Raw genomic sequence first — 21,873 nt, 5'->3', positions numbered from 1 at the left:
CCTGAACGTTGACTTTGAGTCAACTGATAACACACGCAGATGGCTGATGGCAGAAGTTGGCCAACGGAAGGCGCCAGCGGGTTTGAAGGACGACAAGGACACGGCCGACTGCCGACTGGCCGCCAAATATGGCCAAATACGGACACTGGGGTAATTAGCCGGAATTTTCCGGCACAGAGCGGTGGCCAGGTGACGACCTGATCCAGAAGACAGGCCTTCAGGTGACGACCCGAAACAGCGGTGGTCGCAAAACTGGTGCAGCCTGCAGGAAAATGAAATCCTAACGTGAGCATACTTCGACTTGCTGGCCACTAAAATAAATATAGAAACATTCAAATTTAATTACAATAAAATATTTCACTTAATGGTTTCATACTTGGGCGCCCTCGAGTTATCTGCCCGCGTGTGTGTGTGTGTGTGCCCAAACAGCGGGATATCCTGCCACGACTGTGTTGCATCCTTGTGGCGGGGCACTCGCCACTCGGAGATCCCAGATCCGAGTGCTCGGAGCCGAGTTGTACGAAGTGCACAGCTTCGGCATCATTTCCATGTGGCTGCGACTGTGACTGTGAACGTGGCGGCCACCAGTCGCCGGATGGGCGCCTCAGTTCGCTTTTGTGTCGCCTTGTGGCAGGTCGCCTCCGCAGTCGGCTACTTGATATTCGATACCTGATAGCTGCGCTTCGCCGTCGCTCAAACGCTAAAACGCTCATACGACCCGTTGGCCCGGTACGAGAAACGCAGGAAAAGTGCGCCAACTTTCGGGCAAACTGAACGGAATTTGAAAGTGCGGCAGGATAGGCGTTGTCTGGCCTCTTTGGAGGTGAGCGTTTGTCATCTCCATTCGATTTATTATTTATAAACAGTGTCTCTGCTTTGCGGCGAAAACACTTTGCATAGTTAGATGGGCCATTTCTATGAATCTTTCATCTCATTACACTCTATTTTTGCCCTGGTCCAGTAAAGCAACTTATTGCAACAGCGTTTTCCACTTCACATACGTTGGTTTTTACGATTTTGTGAGTCTCTCGAGTGTCTTTGTCCTTGTTTTCCCCAAATTTTGTCTTAGTTATTTGAGCGTTTATCTCACGCGTGGGTTAGTCCTTCGGCTTATAGCAGCACACACTTGGTGTGGCCATTACTTTGGCATTTGATAGGGTCTAGGTTTTGTGACCACAAATCAAAACACAGGATTTACCAGCAAAGCAAATAGAGTAGTGGCTATAAAACAGAAATTAACTTTATTGTTTGCCACAAGGTACTATTAAAATATTACTATTTTTATGTTTGTTTAAATGGAAGTTTTATACTTTCTAGAATTTAATGTGTTAAGGGAAGAATACGCTATAATTTTTCATCAATTTGCAAAACAAATTTATTGTGCAGTCAATACTGAAGCTTATCAACTTCTGATTAAGAGCTCTTGTCTTTTACTATTTATAGAAAAACACCTCGCTTGATTGTGTGTCTATAAATATATTTCGTTATTGAAAATGGGCAAACTTACTTTCACTGAGAGTTTGCAAGTGTTTGATGAAAGATTAAAGGCACAATTAGTGGAAAATTCTTGGAATTTTGAAGGGGTAAGATGGGGCTAGCCTTGAATGCCAGCGAAAACACTTCCATTGTCACTTTCAATAAAGGGGATAAAGGGGAAGACAATAGCAGGCGACCCACACGTCGTATACTTAATATTTATGCCACATGGCTGCATTTTCTCATACTCGCACTCACAATTGCCGGAGCTGCATCAGCGTTTCGTTTCGTTTCGTTTCGGTAATCAGGCAGGTGAAGTGCAACGCAGCTGACAATGCACCAGCCACGCCCATCGTGGCACCTCCTCCTGCCGACTGATTGGCTCCAATGTGGGATGAAAGAGCTGCATAATGCCGATCCAATCTTCCGTGGCAGCCAGCTAAACGTGTGTATGTCGGAGCTTGGAAAATGCAGAGGGAGGGGGTGATCGGAAAATTCAGAAAAACGCAGGAACAGGCGTTGCCGGCATCATGAAAAATTCATGACGCATGCCAAGTGATTCATGGCGCCACCTGTCGAAACGCATGCATAATTGAAAACTGCATTGGCACCAACTGCAAAATGGCCAACAGGCGATGGAATCTGTGCAAGCAGCATCCGTATCCCTTGGAAAAGCCTCAATTGAAACATATTTCCCTGCCCTTTACCATACCATTACCCATATCCATTCTGTGTTTCTGGCTGAAACTTCTTTCGAAACTTGGGTCATTATTATTCTCTACAAGAAAGTCAAGCTGACTTAAAGACAACATTCTTGAAATAATGCCTCAAGAAAGGACGTGAGTATAACAATGTTTCGCAAAGTGTAAGGCACTAGCATTTCTTATTCCTTGTAAGTGCTGAAAAGTTTTTAATAAAATAGCATTTAGCTGGGAGATGTGTATGCTAATTTTGGCTGAGGTAAAAGCTTATTATTATTCATTAGAACGAAGTCGAGCAGAGCTAAAACAATATTTTGCGGAAAAACCTGAGTTATTTCTCAGCTAATATTCCTTAAATTTAGTATTAATGTGCCATGCAATCAATTAATGAATGTTTTTGTTCGTAAAATTATTATCTCGATAAAATGTATAAAAAAGTATTTACATTACGAGCAAAGTATTGTAATATTTGAAACATTTATTGCTGCATTAATGCGTTCAGTCATGTGTAACATGATTATTTAGGTTAATATTTTATTTATTTTCTTTGCAATCCGCTTCTCATATGTCAGATATCCAGCAACTGTATCTCTCGGATAAATTCCAACCGAGAGTCGAATAGTCGAGAGCTATGCAATCCAACTGTCAACTCGACACTTCTACTCTTTCCACTTGTTTATTTATATAAATTCCCCTTTCTTTTTTAAACAACATTCTCTGTTTTTCGGTGGCTAGCATAAAAAATGCACATTGCTGGCGGGCAATAAATCCAACGATAATTTGATACGCAGAGTTTTACGACGCTTTCAACGAGCCGTTCGCTTGGCGGCAACCCCCTTGGCCATCAGGAGGTTAATGCCCCAAGTCGCTTGTCAGCACTGTAAAGTGCCGGAGCCCTAAGCCCCCCCCATTTCCAAAGCCCAAAGACGAGGGCCCTAAGTCCACAGCTCCACAGCTCCACAGCTCCACAGCTCCACGGCTCCACAGCTCCAGCTAAGCCAATTAAATTAGACGTCGGACTGTTAACTGTTGCATGTCTTTGGGGGCTTCGCTGGGCCATCGTGGGTTAATCGGGGGTTAAGCCATACAACCATACGACCATACCACCATTTGTACGATGTAATTCCCCAACATTGCGAACTAAAACAAGCAATTCGCTTTTAATTTCTGGCATTCGCCATTAATGAATTTATTTAGTGGCTGATTTTCTTGATGGGAAATGATATCAATTTGAAATGCATAATGTGATGTTATTATTTTATGTTCCCTATTGTCAATGTTACAATACTTCCATTAACTTGCTAAAATGTTCTCAGCAAATATAGACAAAATAATTATTTAGATAGGAACTAAGACATAAACAAATATGTATGCGAGTTTGTAACATTTACGGAGTGCTGAATGGCAATGAAAATCATTCAAGTTCGTTGGGATTTATTTTGCAAGGGACTTATTTTTTGTATGCAATTTTCGTCAAACTTTCTGATAATTTACAAGTTTTTTGGACTTTTCCAACTGCCCTTTAATAATGCTTGAAAATGCAGTGCCAGCTGGGGCCGTCCATAAACCTCGTGACTTGTCACTCTCCAACCCCCCCCCCCTCCCCCCCCCCTATAGGTAAAAAAAAAAGAAAGAAAATTTTCTCGAGCACATGTCCAACAGCTGATTATCGTGCGTTCAAAGTTGGCACTAGTGACAAAATGTGGCGCGAGATTCAATTCAAGAATTTCACGTAGTCAAATTTTGAGTACGTTAAAACTTACCTTATAGCTGCTTTCTTATAAAAAAATCAGTACGTCGCGTGACTTTTATTGTAACCCCCCCCTCCTAATGTGACATTACGTGACTCTTCGGCGCACCCCCTCCCCCCCCTCGGACGGCCCAGCTGTGAAATTTGAGTCATTTGGGAGAGTTTTTGGGAGAGAAATCTTTAGTTGATTGAAGTTTCCGCGGGGCAAGTCATCTTGTTCCGCATTTTCCGCATCCCTTTCTGCTTTTCTTTTCCTTGTAGACGGGCTTTTCCCACGGGGCGACTTCAACTCATTTTGTGTGGGCTTTTCCACGGCCGCGGAATTTTCCCCGCTTTTCCTCAGCGCTTTTCGCGGTTAAATGTCGCATACTTCCCGCTACTTGACGGATTTTTCGCGGCCTTTATCTAGCTTAAAATTGTTTTTAAATATTACTAGAGTTGGTAAAATAATGGCACTAAAAATATAAATTTAAGCAGTTAATAAATTGCATCACTGAAATTGTTTAAAATAATATATTTAATAAGCAGCTCACGTTGTTGGTCGACAGAAGTTTGCACTTTGGCCCCGCTTTAATTGTGAGTCGCTGGTGGAAAACCCGCGGAAAAGTTCGGCGAAAAATGGCTAGCTTTCCCCGCGAAGTCCCCCGAAATTAGAGTACATTTTCGCCGCCGTTTAATTGTGTGCCATTCGTGAATTGTTTCCAAATCAGCAAAGGATGTAGGGACACCAGAGTGCCAGGAGATAGTTGGACAGAAAGTGTTTACCCCTTCTCTATGTATTTTCCATTTTCCCGCTCCTCCCACTTGCATTACCGTCGCCACCACAGAGGCGTTCTCCCCAAAGTGGAGTACATGCATCCGCAATTATGCCATCGCCACAGCAACAGGCGTGATATGGAGTAGGTTGTCCTTGTAGCCTTGTATCCTTGTAACCCCGCCCACTTTCCCACGCCCCCAGACCTTATGTAACTCGTCAAACTCGTCGAGTTTCATGAAATTCATTAAGTATTTTAAATATGCATGAACATAATTTCGCCGTGCAACTGCTGTCTTGCTAATTGAAAGGAAATTTGCGGAGGAGAACTGCAATGAAATGCACTTCAAGTTACTTAAGTCTAAGCAAAAACTTCACCTTAAGCAGTTGAGAATAACCCAAAGGAACTGTCATGAGCATGTCAAGTATAACATCTTTAACTACATATCTTTAAGCAAATGCTTTAACGTTTTGTACCATTTCTCAAATGTTTCCTCAAATGTTAGTATGTTTTTTCTCAGTGTCTGAATACCGGGGGCATTGTGGGTTTTGGTCTAATCCATATTTGGTCAAACGAAATGCTGAACACTTGGCGCACTCGTCAGGATCAGGTTTATATATTATATAAGTGCTGGGACTTCAATGGAGAAAGGGGCGAAAAAGGATTCGGAGCAGAGAAAACAAGCCGGGAAAGTTTCCCACACCTTCTTCGTTTTCCTTTCCACATTTTCCACACTTTCTGTTGCCACTTGTTGAGAGTCGTTAATTTATGATGATTGCGTACAGAAAACTTTGGACCGGCATTGCGAACTTTACATCGTTGCCCCCTTCGAATTTATTTTTCATTTTTATCTAGGCTCCGGTTTTGGGTTTTCAAGGCGAGCGAGTTTTCACAGTTTGCGATTTAACGAATCGACACGTGTTGTTGGGTTTTTCCCATTTTCTCAATTTTCCAGCTGCTATTATCGCGCCACAATTTATTGCGCCAGTAACTTATTCGTTCTGTAAACAGTGGCAACAATAGAATGTCGTATGGGACATCAAAGCGGCCTTCGATTCGCGGATGGGGTTTCAAAAGTATTCCACGACTTTCTTTGAATCTAATCCATGTACCTGAAGATGGCCTTAATAATAATTTAGGAAAACATTTTAATCCCTCGAAAGTGTCCGTGCACACGCCTCTGAAAATTCCACATTAAACGCGCGATAATGGGGCATGAGTCGTGCATTCGGAGGCATCTGTGCAGAAACCTGCAGATAATGCAAAACAAAACAATATACGCGATAAACACGGGCCCTGTGGTTGCAAAATGGAAAATGGAAAATGAAAAATGGAAAACTGCTGCCGGTGGTTCGTTGACAATGGAGGGGGAAAAGTCCTGTCTCTGCGCTTCTAGACAGCTTTGTTAGCACTTGAGACAGCGACCAAGCCAAACACAAAAAAGTGAATGGAACGCCGCAGTGGTGTGCACGACTATTGGATACCTCTTACGCGAATAAAGGAAAGCGAGTGCTGCAGCAGGCAGTCGCTGAACGGATGCACTAGCATGCAGTGTAAAGGTGACTCTTTCTAATGAACTTTTAGTTAACTTGCACAGTAGCCAAAGTACTCGGTGTTTAAAGTGCTTGGGGAGGAAAAGGCAAAGCAAAGTGGGCTAAAAAGTTGAAAAGTGGAGGAGTCGGCAAACGGTGTGAGTCTCAAAGCAAACAGTATCCTTCGAGCCAGGAGATGAAGATTAGGAGACGCAGATTACTGCGAGTGTGAGCCAACGACATTCTGACCCAATTGCCGAGCAGAAGGGATACAAGTACATTTGCCTTAGAACGGAATGAAAGCCATAAGGCCCAGTGAGACAAAGTGAAAACCACTTGAGACGACTTATCGCAGCTTTTGACCCTGGCCAACAGACCAATTGCCGCATTCCTCTCCATTTGCATATATATACCATTTAGCTGGCTAGTTCTGGGAACATTTTAGTGGCTAATTAGGGCATAAATCAGTCGGGCACTAACATTAATTGGCAATAATATTTATTCATCATGACAACTGAGAGCCACAACCCCCCCGCTAACAACCGCATAATTCCGAGAGTATGTATGTGTCCTGGCCAAACAAGGACATACTTGTTTCAGTTGCCACATATTTTTTGGGATGGCCTGGAAAGTATGTGGAATGTTTATTCTGCCAGCGAATGGGCGAACAATTTGTTCAGCCTTTACGCATAAATTTGGTTTCGTTTAGCCAAAGAGCTGTGCATATTATTTTTCGGCAATTGTGTATACAATTTGGTATATGCCGAGATTTTGAAGCGATTTACAGCACATTTGGGCTGGAATATAAATTAAAGGTTTGAGCCTGGCGAAAGCATCATATTTTTACCATCAAATATTTATAAGGCAATCCAGCTGCGAAAGGTCAAATAAATGTGCCCTTTGAACCTCAGTTTTCCTTCGGAAAACAGAAAACAACAAAAAGAAATCCAGTTAACACTCGTGGAAAACTTGGCAATTTGTTTGCTGTTGGCCATGTCACCTGCTTACATGCATAAAATGTGGCAGGTACTTGGCTACTTTTTTTTGGGCCGTCAGCAGACTTACTCACTTTCTCTCTCACCTCCCAAATGCCGTGGAAAATGCCGGAAAAGTTGCCCACCCACCGAAACTTGTTCCCTGCCAGGCAGTACTTACAATTCATTTGGCTGCTAATTGTTTGTCGAGCGTCTTTTTGGCAGTTCGTTTGCTGTTTTTTTCCGAGCGGAGTTCGGAGTTCGGAGTTCATTCATCACTCAGTTGAGGAGTGACCCAAAGAAATGGCATTGCTTAAAACAAGCATTTCATTTCTAATTTCAAACTTGTTTGCTGTACTGGCAGGGAAAAGCATCATTTGTCACATGTCGTACTTTTTATACTTCTTCAAAGATTTCTATTCACAAAAAAGAAAATTCCATTTTAAGGATGGCATTTGCAAGAGGGGAAAAATGGCAAAACCAATCCAGTGAAATTGAAGTCAGCTTGCCGCACGCATTTCCAGAAATTGCTGTCATTTTGTAAGTAATCCACAAATTTGGTTAAGCTTTTGCAGAACTTTCGCATTCAGAATGCATAATTCACTTGCCAAACTACCGCATTATTCACTGAAATTGCCAACTTTCACTGGCCATCACTCGTATATGGCTCTCTGGTTTTGGCCAAGTTCCCTGCCGAAACTTTCAAAGTTCGCCAACTGCAACTGCAGCTGCAACGGCTCACTGCCACATTCACTGCCGGATCTGTCTAATTAATTTTCGGGTGGCTGCCTCTTTGCCACTCTGCCTCCTTGCCACTCTGTCTTCTTGCCACTCTGCCCCGATCCCTCTATCCTCTATCCCCATATTATTATTGTGCCCCTCTGGGGACTTAATGTCCAGTTATCATAAGCTGACATGGACGATGTCCAGGCATGGGGCATAAATGTAATTACCGATTACTGACTTTGCTACACAGGCCCCGAGTGAAATAAAACGAAGGGGCAATGTCCTTGAGAGAGATGCCTCACATGCTCGCTGGTGGAAAACTCATTCCCAAATGCTAAATCCAGTTAAATCACCTCGAAACCGAATTATAAAAATATCTCGGAATATCTAAAGTAATTTAAAAATATTCAATGTAGGCATAGTAAATTGGTATTTAATATGCAAAATGTTTGACCAACAAACTCCATTTTCGGCATCACTGTGAAGAGGGTGAAAGTGGAGAAAGGGGCGTGGGGGAAATGCAATTTTCCCACAAACAAACAAGTCTGCGTGTGTGCCAGCTGAAAAGTTAATTAAAACACAATGCAGCATTTGCAAAATTTTAGAAAGGAAACGGATAGGGGTTACGCATAAAACTCATGTGCTGCGAGTTTTCCATTTCGCGCGCATTTTCCATTTTCCAAGCCCCGGGACTGGGAAACTTTTGCCAAAAGTCGCAAATAATTTAAGGAAACGCGCCGCTGAGCTGGAAAATGTCACTTAAAAAGTTTTCTCTCATTTCTCGCTGTTTTTGCCTTTGTTGCCCGCAATAGCCTACTTTCCAGCGCTGCTCCATGAAAATTCTAATTGAATCAGACGGCAATGGGAAAAGTGAGGAAAACTGCATTGTCGCCATCGAAATGTGGGCGTTGGCCAAATGTATTTCATTCAACGCATATGTCCTAGGGATGTCACTCAAGATGGCACATCGAACAGGTGATTGGCAGTCGGAAAGGTCCTTCGATGGGGAAAAACGCCTCAGGACACACACACACACACACTCAGATACACTTGTTGTTTAATTGTATTAGGCGGTAAAGAAGTAAAAAGAAAAGCGTCAACAAAACAGCAAAATCAGTCAAATCATCAGACAAATACTAGCTGACAATCATCAGTTAAAACAGCTTATGAACAATTGTCAATCAATATTTTGCTGGGAAAATAATTTAAAACAGCTTATAAACAATTGTCAATCAATATTTAGCTGGGAAAATAATTTAAAACAGTTTATGAACAATTGTCAATCAATATTTAGCTGGGAAAATAATTTAGCCTAAGTAACAAGAAATTCCCAGAAAGAAAGAAAGAAAGAATTCCCATTAGATCTATTTGATTTACTCAATTTTTAGCAAGAAAGCAAGAGAGAATTTTCTCGTAAAATGAAATCTAAAGTGAAGTTAACTGGTTGAGATGATTGAGCTTATGTAAGCTGCTTCTGCGATTCCCGCCGGACTAAGAATTATCCTTCCGGTTGCAATCGCATTCGCGATGACCTTCAACTTCAATGCCTCACTTCCGGCTGAGATGTGTGACTTCAACAGGGCTTTTTGGGCGCACTCAGCTGGCAAGGAGCAGTGCGACCTTGTCCAGGACAGGCAGTTGGCAAGTGGCTGCTATCTGGGTGACTGGTGTCCTGGCAACAATGTCCCAATGTCCCAATGTCCTGGCATCGGTTTCTGACAGTTAGTCAGTGTCAGGCCGTGATTCCGCCGCTCCTGTCGCCTCTCCCGCCTCTCCGGCCCGAAGATCCTGTGATTTATGCGCCCCTTTGCATACGTCGCCGCCATTCGGTCACGTCGGAAACGCTGCCAGGACACACACAGCATCCACATCTACACACACACCGCCATGTTATGAGCTATGAGCAAGTGTATGTGTATGTGCAAAGGGGCAAAAAAGAGCCGCAGATAGGCCAGACATCTGGCCCCTTTTGAGCCCTTATTTATGGCGGCGTTTCAGTTACGGCTACTGTCCTGTTTCCCAAAAAAAAAAAACGACAGCCAACTTCAGTTTCCTATTGTGAAAAAGTGCGTGTCTCGTAAACAACAATGCCATTATAATAAACAAACTCCCCGTACACAGAAAGCACAGAAATAGTTGCAGACTCGCATTTCACTACAAAACTTCTTGAGGCATCTCAGCTTTGGAGATCCTTAAATAAATGTCACCTAACAAATATATATAAGTGGAGCTTGTGCTTTTTAAATATTAAGAAAAGGTCAAAATTAGCACACCTTTTTTAAGTAAATTATTTTCCTATTTTCCAGATTATTTAGCCTTTTGTTCATATATATATTATTAGACGTATAAATTCATTTGTTAGAAGTTAATGTGTGAAGCGAAAATAAAATAAATATTTCAGGTAGAAGCTGGCCGAAATTAACGAACTGTCCTAACGTTGTAAGTAGTAAAATCTTATAGCATATTGTGCTATTTTTATCCCTGTTTATGCGTGTGTGTGTTTCCTGCCTTTTCTCATCAACACAAAGTCGAAGGAAAAGCGGAAAAATCAGAGGGTTGGGAAGGCGGGGATGTTGGGAAACTTCACATCATTTTCGCGCTGGCAAAACTTGCCCCGACGATGTTTTCTTTTTATGGCCAAACAACAAGGACAGCGAGTGACGTCAAAGTGCTGCTCAAACTGTGCGACAGCGACATCCTTTTGCCTGCAAATCAACTCGCCAAGTTTTCGCAGTTAAGATGGTTAAACTAATTGATGAGGCCATTAAAAATTCAGAAAAACGGCTGGCAAAAGCGCATAAAAAGTACAAGAAGGAAAACCGGAAAAATCCTTCAAGTTAGCCGGCTATAAGACAGCAATCTTCGTCCTTTAAATAACAGTAAATAAGTAGATACCAATTTAAGATAAACCTCAGGAGGTTGGAGAAATGCTCTGCTAGTGGAATTAATTACTGCGAAGGGTATTCTGTAATCAACTCGAGCAATTTTGAAATAACAAAAAACAAGTGAAAGAAGAGTGAAGAGAAAATCTTGACGGAAAAGTCCTGGGGTGAAAGGGGGTGAAGGGGGGCTCTATTTCCTCTGCAGTTAAGACTCTTTGTCAGCCTGATAAATGACATGTTATTGAGTGACGTTGAGCTGCTTGCATTCGTTTCGAGTTCAACTGCAAGAGCAAATGCCTTGTGTAGAGCCAAAAGAGCTGAACAAGCAGTTCAGGGATTCACAAATTGATGATTTAGGACTTAACTAAAAAGGATTCTAAATAGGAACATTGACATTTACATATTCTGCCATTTTACATTGTGGGTTTCCCTTAAATTTGCTTGTCAGAAAGTTCAGAAAAAGGGGGGAAAATGCCAGCAAAGGCTGTTACACTAGATTTACCTAGGAAAAGCTGCAATTGCGGGTCATAAAATCGAAACATAAATGCTTTTCCAAGCAACAATGTGGAGAATTTCTATTGCTTTTGAGCAAACACAATCACAAAGTCTTCCAAGTCCAAGGTGCGGTGCCTGTTGCATTTTCCATCTGCTTTTCCCCGCTCATAATAACCCCTTGCTCCTGCGTCCTTCGTCCTTCGATGGCTGCTGTTTGCCCAACTGATTGCCGACTGGAATGCGAAAACGCAAACAATTGTTCAACGTCAGCAGAACAAACTGCTCAATGCCCGATATAGACGGCAGATCCGGCAGATACGGAGGATTCAAAGGATATGGAGGACACATAGAATGAGGAGGATATGGAGGATTCAGAGGATACGGTTATGGCGGATGGATGCGAGACGGATGGTCGTCACACCGAAAGCGAAATAATGAATGTTTAGCCAAAGCGGCGACGACAAACAAGAAATGGGAAATGCCCCAGAGATCCTTTTCAATATCCTGTTCCTATTTGTTGTCAAAGGGTGTTTTGTTTTTACGAGCATCTTGTATTCATACGTTCATGACATTTAAAGGGTTTCGCTTATTTTAAACACTTTTTCGCGCTGTCTTTAATTTGTTTAACAAACCATTTTCCACTTTCCTAATAGTTGGTTCTCATTAGAGACTACGTCTAAATCCAAGCCAACCATAAATGCATTTTCACACATTTTCCCCCCGTTTTTTCTCTGCTTAGAAAACCCAAAAAAAAACCTTGGCAAAGGGTGGGAAATGTGAGCAAAGCCAAATACATGGCCGAAATATTTTTTTTCGCTCTCGTGCTGTTTTGTTTGTTTGCTGGTGATTTTGTTGGCCATGTGGAAAAGTTATGAGGCGCCGCGAGGACCAAACACACGCACACATCCTGTGGCAAGGGGATGGCCAGGCCTCAAGGATTTGACGCTCTGCTGCCTGCGAAAAAGGAGAAAATCTGGAAAAGCGTGCAGAGCGAGTGAGTGGGCCCTGCATTAAATCGCATTTTCACCCGATTTCCCAATAAGTTCGCCAGTGGATTTGCGGCAACAGTGGAAATCTATTACGTCCAGTCTGCCATCAGCGTGTGTGAAATGGATACAGATACAGATACAAATCTGTGGTCTTTAATCAGTGATGCCTAATGAAAATTGAAGACCGTGTTTGCGAACATGGCAATAAATGCGCATATATACGCATTATGACCTGTCCAACACTTGATGCATGGCTTAAAAGGACAAAAGGCCAAAAGACCACAAGCCAAACAGCGTTTTGACCCAAATGAAGTTCAGCGGCCTGGTTTTGTGGCTATCCATGGAAATCCATTAACCAGAACCAGAATGGAATTTAGGCAGCTATTGTGGACTTTGATGGGTTTCATCCAGAAGTTTATGGTTTATGCTCAAAAGTCAGTATAAACTTAAAGGAATGTAATGATCACATTCGTTTAAATTGGTAATCATACAAAAGCAAATATCGGGGAAAAATAGAAAATATTTAGAATGAATGGAAAAGTAATGAAAAATAGAAAAAGATTATCAAATAGTATTTAAACAATACCCATAGTATATTACCCTTAAACCAAATAAACACATTTTTAATTAATCCTTGCCTTGAGCAGCTGTAGCTGCAAACTAGATGTTCAAATGGTATTTTTCCCATTGGTTTTACCCACCACATTCACTCAGCTCTTCTTATTGAAATTCGATGAGTTGCAAGGACGAAAGAAGAGGCTTCCGTTGTGGTTTCGTCCTGTGGCTCCGATCACTTTGCCGCTGGCTCGGCTCAATGCTAGTAATCAAAGCCACGCCCCAGAAAGTAGGCTTTAATTTATGCTGATGCGGCAACCGAGGAAATCAGAGAACTCATTAGTAAGTGTGTGCGTGTGTGTGTGTGTTTGAACGTGTGCATGTGTGCGTGCGTGTTGGCCACATTATGGCGGCATTTACGCCCACAATTCAACGAAAGAGGGGCGTGGCAGCTGCTGTGCGTGGAGATAATTTAAAATTGCATATCACCGCACACCGCACACTCGGCATTAATTTGATTTCGAGCGGCGACAATTGCATCTCCGCCAATCTACAAACGGATACGCCAATTAGGCTGAAATGCTGCCGAATCCGAGAAATGTGGCTCAAATAGATGGCTAAAAGGGGCGAGAGGACTGTGCTCTTTTCCCATTTCCCGCGGGCAAAGAGGAAAACCCACTCAAAGGGATATTTATTATTTCATGGATGGCCAAGAGATTGCTCTTGCCTTTTTCTGTTTTCCTTTGCCCCAATTTATTACTTTTTGACATTTGAGATGTTTCAGGGCTTAAATAGAAAAAAGCTTGAAAATATATCAAATATATCATCTGTGTGAGACATTTGCACTGCAATGTTAAATGTTTGGTTTTTCAAAAACACCTAATTGGATTTTAAAATAAATCTCGCCTAAAAACTGTGCATATTTCAGCACTGATGGCGATATTTGATTCCGCCTCATTTGCATTTCAGTTCAGTTCAGTTAAAATCAAAGAGTAAAAAGTAGGACCACCGCAAATTGCATTTTCGAGTTACAATGGCCGACAGATACATGCGCATCTCGACCTGCTGGCATATTCAATTTCAATTCCCATTTACATTTTGCAATTCCATTTAAATGCACAAAATCGGAGCCCGAAATCCACATGCCCCCTAATGTGCTGCATGCCACCTGTTCCCTGCAATTCTCCTACCCAAAAATCCGCATCTAGGTCATGCCCCCAAACTTGTTTGGATTCTCCCCCCAATTTTTCGACGCTTTTTGTTGCAATAAATGAGCTCTCCCCTGACCACTGCGAGAATTCAAAGCGAAGGCTGTTCCCTTTTTATTTCGAGAGGCTGAAAGGACTTTTGAAATGGGAAAACTCAAAATCGTATTTTCCTGGCTAATGAAGAGCATTCACTCCGTTTTCATATAAAACATATAAAAGCTAGATTGCTGGCAGCTCAAACAAAAGTTGCAGTCTCCGTAAACAAGATTTCACAATGACGCAACGCAAATTGTAGTATGAATGCAGATTGCTGCTTGTTTTTTTTTTGAGTGCACCTTCATCATTTGTTCAATTTTGCCGAACGTATCAGGGACTTATCTATTCCCATTTCGCATCATATTTCCATTGGCAAAATTCAGCAGCTAAATCAATGAATTCCCGCTGATGACGTTAATCACCACGAAATGCGGTCAGTGGCAGTGGCGGTGGGGCTACAGTGGGGCGTGGCTAATTGCGACAGCGGAACATAAATCCAGCAAAAAGCAGACAGCCCGAGAAAGAGAGGGAAGGGGGCTCCTATAGTGCTGGCAATGAAAGGGAGGGAGAGAGAGGGAGCAAGATGACTTGGCACCCCGCTGGCCGGAAATGCCCCGCGTTTTTTCAACTTCCGCTTCGGCGCCCCCGAAAAGGCGCGGAAATTCAGAGCAGCCTCGCTGAAGAGGAAGAGGAAGAGGAAGAGAAAGAGGAAGGCCGAGAGCCAAAGTTAAACAGAAAGCGGAGAACTAAACAAATAAAATGGCATGCAAGTGGGGGAAAAAGTCGGGGATTGCAGACGCTGTCATGCAAACGGAAATGATGTCAACAGTGTGTGCCGCCTGCAAAATCTGCATTAAAAATGTCAAAAAATTGCTCAGCCAAGGCTGGGCAAGGGGGAGAGGGGGGGGGGGGGGGTGCGGCAAAGGGAGGGGGTAAATATCAGTAAAGGTGTTAGAGCACAAATTTGAATGCTGAAAATGTAAACGCAAATTTTGCGGTCAGTTGGTCACGTTTTGCAGCAAAGTAAACATCAATTTCAAATTAAAAACCGTTTACATGGGCATTTATTTTTCTTTAGAGCGCTACAATAATGGATAATTATTTATGCAGCAGCATAAACCAGAAACCAAATGCTAATTGCTTTGATTAACTTTGCATTTAACTTGCAAAAAGTGATTAGCATTTAACATAATGCACAACTGCCGTCTGCATACAATTTTACACTTAATTAGTTTTAAATCATACAGTTTGATCAAAAACCTGATTTAATGCACTATTTTTAAATGGCAACATAAAAATTGGGTACAAGTCGTTCAAGAGCACAGTTTCAAAGTCACGATTTAGGGGCCAGACAGCTTGGCTGCGAGCCAAGCCCAGTTTGAGGGCCACTGGAGCGGAGCGGAGCGGTGCCAAATGAAGTGAAGTGAAGTGAAGTGTAGTTGAGTGATGTGGCCAAGTGCCAGGAGCGCTCTCTAGTGGATGAGGTCCAGGATGCAATGAGTCAGCCGCCAGCGCTCGTCACAAATGCCAGAATGGGCCTTGATTAATGACTGCCAATGGCAGAGTCACCAAAAAATGAGTAAAGATTACTTAAACAGGGGTTTTTTTATGGCCATCAAGCCAATTTCACTATGGAGCAGCATCTCCAGCAAAAAGTGTTTGATCTTTGCCTTAAAATGCAAGGCTGTCTTATAGTTTTTATAGTTGCATACTCGACGTTGTTTACTATCGTTTACTTTATTATTAATTTGCACACTGCATCAGCATAGAAATTAATACTTAATAATTGCACAATTTTATGGGTTATAAAAACAAAAAATTCTTATTTACTTAACCAACTTGAGCTTGAAGTTCACTGCTCATTCCACATGCGTTTGCCGTAGACTGGAATGTCTGTCCACGTGCCCCTCAAATCCTCCAGCGACAGAGCGTCCACATAAACGACACCCAACTTGGCCTGCGTGCTCGATTCCTCCGGGCGCCGGCACTTAACTCCGATGTCCTGAACCCTGACGGGTCCATCGAACTTGACCAGATAGTGACGCATCTGCCAGCCCACTGCCAAGGATCTGCTGAACTGGCGCAAGCGGTGAAGGCCACTGGGCATGTCTCGTTCGAGGGGCGATAGGTAGCAGCGTTGTGGAGCAACAATGGCGCCTTCATAGTCGCCGCAGAATAGGTACAAGTCCTCGTCATTGCTACGCAGCGGTGTCACACGCAGCAGCAGGTCAAAGGTGGTGGCCACGGCATCGCCATCGATTCGGAAAACATAACTCAGCAGCAGAACGCCGAGGGCCAGTTCAAAGTCGGTGACAAAAAGCCGGAAGGCACGCTCGTAGTTGGTCACCAGCAGGGAGCAGCCGCCCGAGTAGGCATCGTCGAAATGATGCACTGCATTCCTGTCCAGCGGCACCGACGGCTGCAGCGATTGCCGCGACAGATTGAAGAAGGCGCCCGGTATCCTCCAACCCCGCTCGAATTCCATGCGACCGGAACCGACGCAAAAGTCCGTGAAGAAGGGCAGCGAACGGTACGGATGCGTGGCCAAAGTGGGCCAAATGCGGGCCCACCACGCCTCGTTTCTGGCCAAGAATGACGCGTTCACCTGCTCATCTCCGCGTGGATTCTTGATGTTGTACCCAAAGCGATGGAGCGTTTCGAAGGTCCAGCCGGGCGCAAAGATGCCCGCCGAGAAGCCGCTGTTCGCAATCAGCTGCATGGTCTCCAGACTCTGGAAGCCGCCCTTGCGACTCCTTCCAAAGACATCCAATCCCATGAAGACGCGGTGCTGGGGCGCCTGCTCCCTCGCCGCCTGCTGGGCACTCCGCTCCAAGTGGCCCTCGTCCCAGGCGTAGTTTATGAGCGTTCCATGGCTGTGCCGGAAGAACCGCGCGTTCCGGGAGTTCAGCTCGTTCTGCCACTGCAGTTTGCCGTCGTCCGTAACGCTGTCGTACCAAAAGACACGTCCATGTGGCACACGTGACTCCGTGGCGGTCGTCAGTTGCCGGACAAAGTGGCTGGGGAAGAGAGGGAAACGGGTGCATAATGGGATTATCAGAAATCGGTCTCCGATTGCGTTAGGATTAGCCTATGCACCCAATGCACTTTATGTCCTAAGTAACAGCTGGCTACTTTTCAGATGCTCTTCACTCCTATTTTATCTCACATGCAGGCCAACTTGTGCGTTCCATTGACTGGTGCAAAGTGCAATAAGTCAACCTCCTTGTGGCGTGAAGATAGAAGAGCTCGTTGTGCTTTTGACAGTTCATGATAGATGGAATTGAAGAAAGCTGTTGATAAATTGGACAGCTGAGGCAAGAGCAAAGTTTGCTTCCATCAAACATGTCAAATTTGTTGCAAAGGCGCTGATACAAGCTATTTGTCATGTAAACACTCGCATTCCCCAACTTTTACTAACTCACAGCCTGTGTGCGCCGTTTAAAGAGTTAAAAAGTAGTTTATTTCGGATGGACTGACCAATACTCACTAAAGACTGGGCATTTTGCCCTGGGGAACAGTCACCTCCACGTTGACCAGCCAGCCCTCGAAGCCGAAGTGCTGGCAGAGACGGGTTAGGGCCTCCACGGTGCTCTCGACACTCTCCTCGGTGGCCAGGAACTCGTCCAGCCGTGCGGCTGCCTCCACGATGAACGTGCCCAGCACCGGAACTCCGTGGCGATGGGCGGCATTCAGCCAGCCGCAGGGCGGAATGGTCACGTAGTCGTGGCTGAAGTAACAGAAGTAATCCACGGCTGACCAGTGCACGAATCGATAGTCGTCGTACTTCTGCGAGCTGTGAAAGTGCCTGTGAAAAGTACAAAAGCCCATTAAAAACTTCATTTTCGGAACTCTCTGGTTTACAAGTTGAATGGAACTGCAGCGTTTCGTCTGTTACTGCATATTCATTAATTGGATGGAAAAGTAGCAAGCTATCTTTCACTCTGACTACATGAAAATAGGGCCAGTTTAAGGACTCACCGATCCTCGAGGTAGTTGCCCATCATGTCGTGGCAGACGAGCAGTTCCCTGCGATTATCCTCGTTAACCTCGCGCCGCCTGCTGCCCACGAAGTCCGCCTGGCGGTCCAGATAGACGGCCGCCGCCCGAACGCTGGTGTCCAGTGGCTGGACATACTGGCGCCAGTCGATGTCCCTGCTCCGCACCCGGAACTCCAGCAGCTGGCGGTTGTCCTTGATGGGCTCCGCCTCCAGTTGGGCTGCAAGTTCGGGGGATATGTGAGCTCCACGTCGTACGGACATTCTAAGAGACTTCTAAGATCTTTCCGCGGATGCAAACCGCTCGAGTGTTCAGTGGACAATGGACAATGGAGATTGGGGAATGGAGAATTGAGCTAGCTAATGGGTTTTTATATCTCAATGAAATGGCAATGGGTGGGTGTTCGTTTTTGCACTGGGAGAAAAGAGTGTGTCTATTTCAAATTAGCTGAAAAGTTCTTTTGTTGAAAAGCCTGATAAACTAGAACTTGTAAGTACTTAAGTGCCTAAAAAGCGACTTATTTATTGCCCTTAGGGGGTAATTGTATTTCAATAAACATTCTTTGCTAATAAATTCCGTAATACTCTGCAATGAAAAGCTCTGTCCTTTTCATATTCAAAAAACCCATAAGTTAAACTAGTGAAAACAGCACGTTTTATAAGCCAATTACCCGCGTTTAGTAGCATTTTTACAGCACTCGTAAAACGAATTTAATTTCTTTCTTCTGCATTTTTCCGGATAAGCACTGAGGGTTTTTCAATTTTCGCATTCGCCACTTGACCCGCGGATTTTGTCACGGTCAAACTAGCGAGCTGGTTATTATTTCCGCCAGATAAACTCAATGGCGATTAAATGCAGCTGTTATGCAATTTCTTGCTCCAATTAAACAATAGTTTCCAGTGCCATGCATAATATATGCGATTTTTACTTCGGCTGAGCATATGTTTGGAAAATCTCAATTTCAGTTTTAGCAATCTATGATACATGCCATGAATAATTATCCTGTTTATGCCACTCAATTTAAATAAATATTAAGTTTCCTAATTGGGCAATCTATCTGTATACATACATTCAAGAGCAAGAGATAGTTGTGGAAATTGGCATATGTTTAGAAAATCTAAAATACACTCTAAGCTATTTAAAATCTATGCAATGAATAATTATCCTGTTTATGCTACTATACATTAATATTATATACATAAATATGAATTTTCCTAACAAGGCAATCTATCTATGTATATACATACATTCAAGAGCAAGAGATAGTTGTGGAAATTAGCATATGTTTAGAAAATCTAAATTTGAGTTTACGTAATCTTAGATCCGTGCTATGAATAATTATCCTGTTTATACATAAATATTATATGCATAAATATGAATTTTCCTAACAAGGCAATCTATCTATATACATACATAAATTCAGGAGCAAGACATAGTGGTGGAAATTAGCAATCTAATGAGCTGGTGCAGCAGCAGCTAAGCAGAAAAGATTGCCGGTCTGTGAGTCAATTTAATCAGGGGTTAAAGGGGGCATTGGGGGGTTAAGTTAACCCATGCTTGCTGCAATTGGCGCTTTTCAATTAGCCCACGCCGCCGGCAGCGTCAACTGCACTTAATGCGCGGTTAAATAATGAGCAAGCGCTTTATTTTCATTACCACGCAGGCGGGAGTTTCCCTTAAAGTTCGCCATTTTCCGGGGGAAAAGCGAAGTGAAAACAAATGATTCCTTTATCGCTCCAAACTCGCAACTTTGGGTTGCAAAATTTTCGGTACGTGAGCCCTGGAAATGGCATTGCATTGCGTTTTTGGGGCATGAATTATTCAAGTCGAATGCCAAATGCCAAGTGTGGCTTTAACTTCACTAACGGGTTTTGGGTTTTGTGCTTTGGTGCTTTTGGCCTGGTCAAAAGCGACCCATGCACTCATTTCGACTGCAGTTGCAGCTTCTGCATGTGCAGCTATGGAAACAAAAGGAGGCGCTGCTTCCTGTTGTGTCTGCTGCTGCACTGCGAGAAAATATGGTGGAAAATATGTAAGAAAGGGAAAATACTTTAATAAATATGCAGTTAAAAAAGTAGTGCCTTCAGCAGTTGAAGGTTTCTTTCAAGTGAAAGTATTATTACTTTAAGACTATTACTTATTTATTTTTTATTTAATTATTGCTGTGCGAATATGTATTTGTTTTTCTCAGTGTGCTCGGGCGAAACTTTTTGCAGCTGAAGCAGATATGGCCAGGAAGAAGGGGGGCGGGGAAAAGGACGACAGGCGTGGCGTTTTCATGCAATTTGTGTGTGGGCGCAACTTTAATCTATCACGGATGCCAGGATATGGATTCTGGCCAGGAGCAATCCGTGCATACGAATGATCCGCGTGTCTGGTCACAATCTTTGGTCGGAAAAAAGGAAAGCAAAAGGAAAACGCTTAAACGATTCTTGATTGACACAAAGTGCTATTGCTTGTACTTTCGAAACGAATGATGAATTCAGTAATCTTGGTAAATTTCATAGTTTGAACTCACAAAACTAAACAAAGAACTCCATTATCACTGTCCAATTAATTGAATGAGTAATAGAGAGCTTTAAAGATAAGGTTATTATGAACTGACAAAAATTCAGGGGAATTTCTTTTTAATTTTTTACTACTTTAAAAGTGGTAAATAGTGGAATGCATTTCATATATAACGATTAATGGGAAGCTATTTACTTATATTAATATCACTGCTCCGTAATAATTAAACGTAGTGCAAAAGAGATGGCTATATATGTATGTGGGAGAGAGTGAAAGAGACGGACTTACTGCATCTACAGGTGTTTTGGTCCCGACACTTTTCCCGTTGCACTGTCTCTTTCTCGCATGCATTCTCCTTTTCCTTTTCCTCTCTCCCTTCCCCTCTTCCAACGACTTCCGCTTCTATTCCCCTCTTCGTCCCGGAAACAACTTCTTCTGCAGCTGGAATGCCGGTGATTTTGTCATTTTCCCGCTCCGTTTCACTGTTTTCCATCACTTTGCTGGTGTCTTCCAGTACCTTAGACTCCAAGTTGTCCATCTTGCACTTTCCAGCAGTTAATTTTGAGCAAAACTCCGAAACTGAGCAACAAAAAAATCAGAGAAAACTAATATTTTTATTTACTCGAAAACAGCTGACTACGCGACTCTTCCTCTTCCCCATCAGTGATGTAAAACGCGTGGAGCAGTGCTGCAAAATACCGCAGCCCGCGAAAATTTAAATAGCACGAAAAAGAACACAAAAAACAACTTTTGTAATGGTTTTGCTCTAATTGCGTTTTCTCTTCACTAATTTCAGGTCCTGCTGGCGCCAAGCAACGCCCTTGAGGAGCGCGCAATGCGGCCGCACACATAAATTGCCATTAAGCAAGGACAAGCGAATTGAAAAAGAAAAGGAAAAAGTAAAATTGCCAAACCATCTGCAATAGCAACAAATAGCACGTGGAAACTTTGCTGGCCAGCGAGCCAAGTGGCCAACAAACATAAACAAAGAGCGCGCACATTTATCTATCCATTGGGCTGAACTTTTCGCAAAATGCCAGCGGGTCGAGTGGCTGGCAAGGCCGGCTACTCCAATCACTACTATAATGGTGAGTTCTCCTCCTTATTTAGGTTGTCTTCCTAACGTTGATTTGTTTGCAGGACGCTCGTACGTGGGCATCAACGAGGAGATCATGTGGGTGAGCATCGGCATGGGCGTGACCATAGTGCTCCTGATCACCATCGCCCTCTGCTACATTGCGCGCGAGAAGTGCCAGAAGCGGCAGCGGGAGTACTACGTGACCGCATAGT

At 43.4% G+C, this 21,873-nt stretch overlaps 2 protein-coding genes across 2 annotated transcripts; one reads left to right on the top strand and one right to left on the bottom strand.

The window, feature by feature from the left end:
* The first annotated feature begins 610 nt into the window (after positions 1 to 610).
* On the top strand, positions 611 to 21,872 carry LOC120456351. Its single transcript, XM_039643137.2, has 3 exons — positions 611 to 823; positions 21,380 to 21,671; positions 21,724 to 21,872. Exons 2-3 carry the CDS (start codon positions 21,617 to 21,619, stop codon positions 21,870 to 21,872), a joined length of 204 nt encoding a protein of 67 aa, XP_039499071.1. The 5' UTR covers positions 611 to 823; positions 21,380 to 21,616.
* Positions 15,801 to 21,223, bottom strand: LOC120456350 (cytosolic endo-beta-N-acetylglucosaminidase). Its single transcript, XM_039643136.2, has 4 exons — positions 20,872 to 21,223; positions 18,058 to 18,295; positions 17,567 to 17,884; positions 15,801 to 17,096 (listed from the first exon to the last, which is right to left on the bottom strand). Exons 1-4 carry the CDS (start codon positions 21,119 to 21,121, stop codon positions 15,932 to 15,934), a joined length of 1,971 nt encoding a protein of 656 aa, XP_039499070.1. The 5' UTR covers positions 21,122 to 21,223; the 3' UTR covers positions 15,801 to 15,931.
* Position 21,873: the final 1 nt, after the last annotated feature.

The sequence above is a fragment of the Drosophila santomea genome, chromosome X, assembly GCF_016746245.2.
Source record: "Drosophila santomea strain STO CAGO 1482 chromosome X, Prin_Dsan_1.1, whole genome shotgun sequence".
In the NCBI taxonomy this organism is placed as follows: domain Eukaryota; kingdom Metazoa; phylum Arthropoda; class Insecta; order Diptera; family Drosophilidae; genus Drosophila; species Drosophila santomea.
This window is presented reverse-complemented; position numbering and strand designations above follow the sequence as displayed.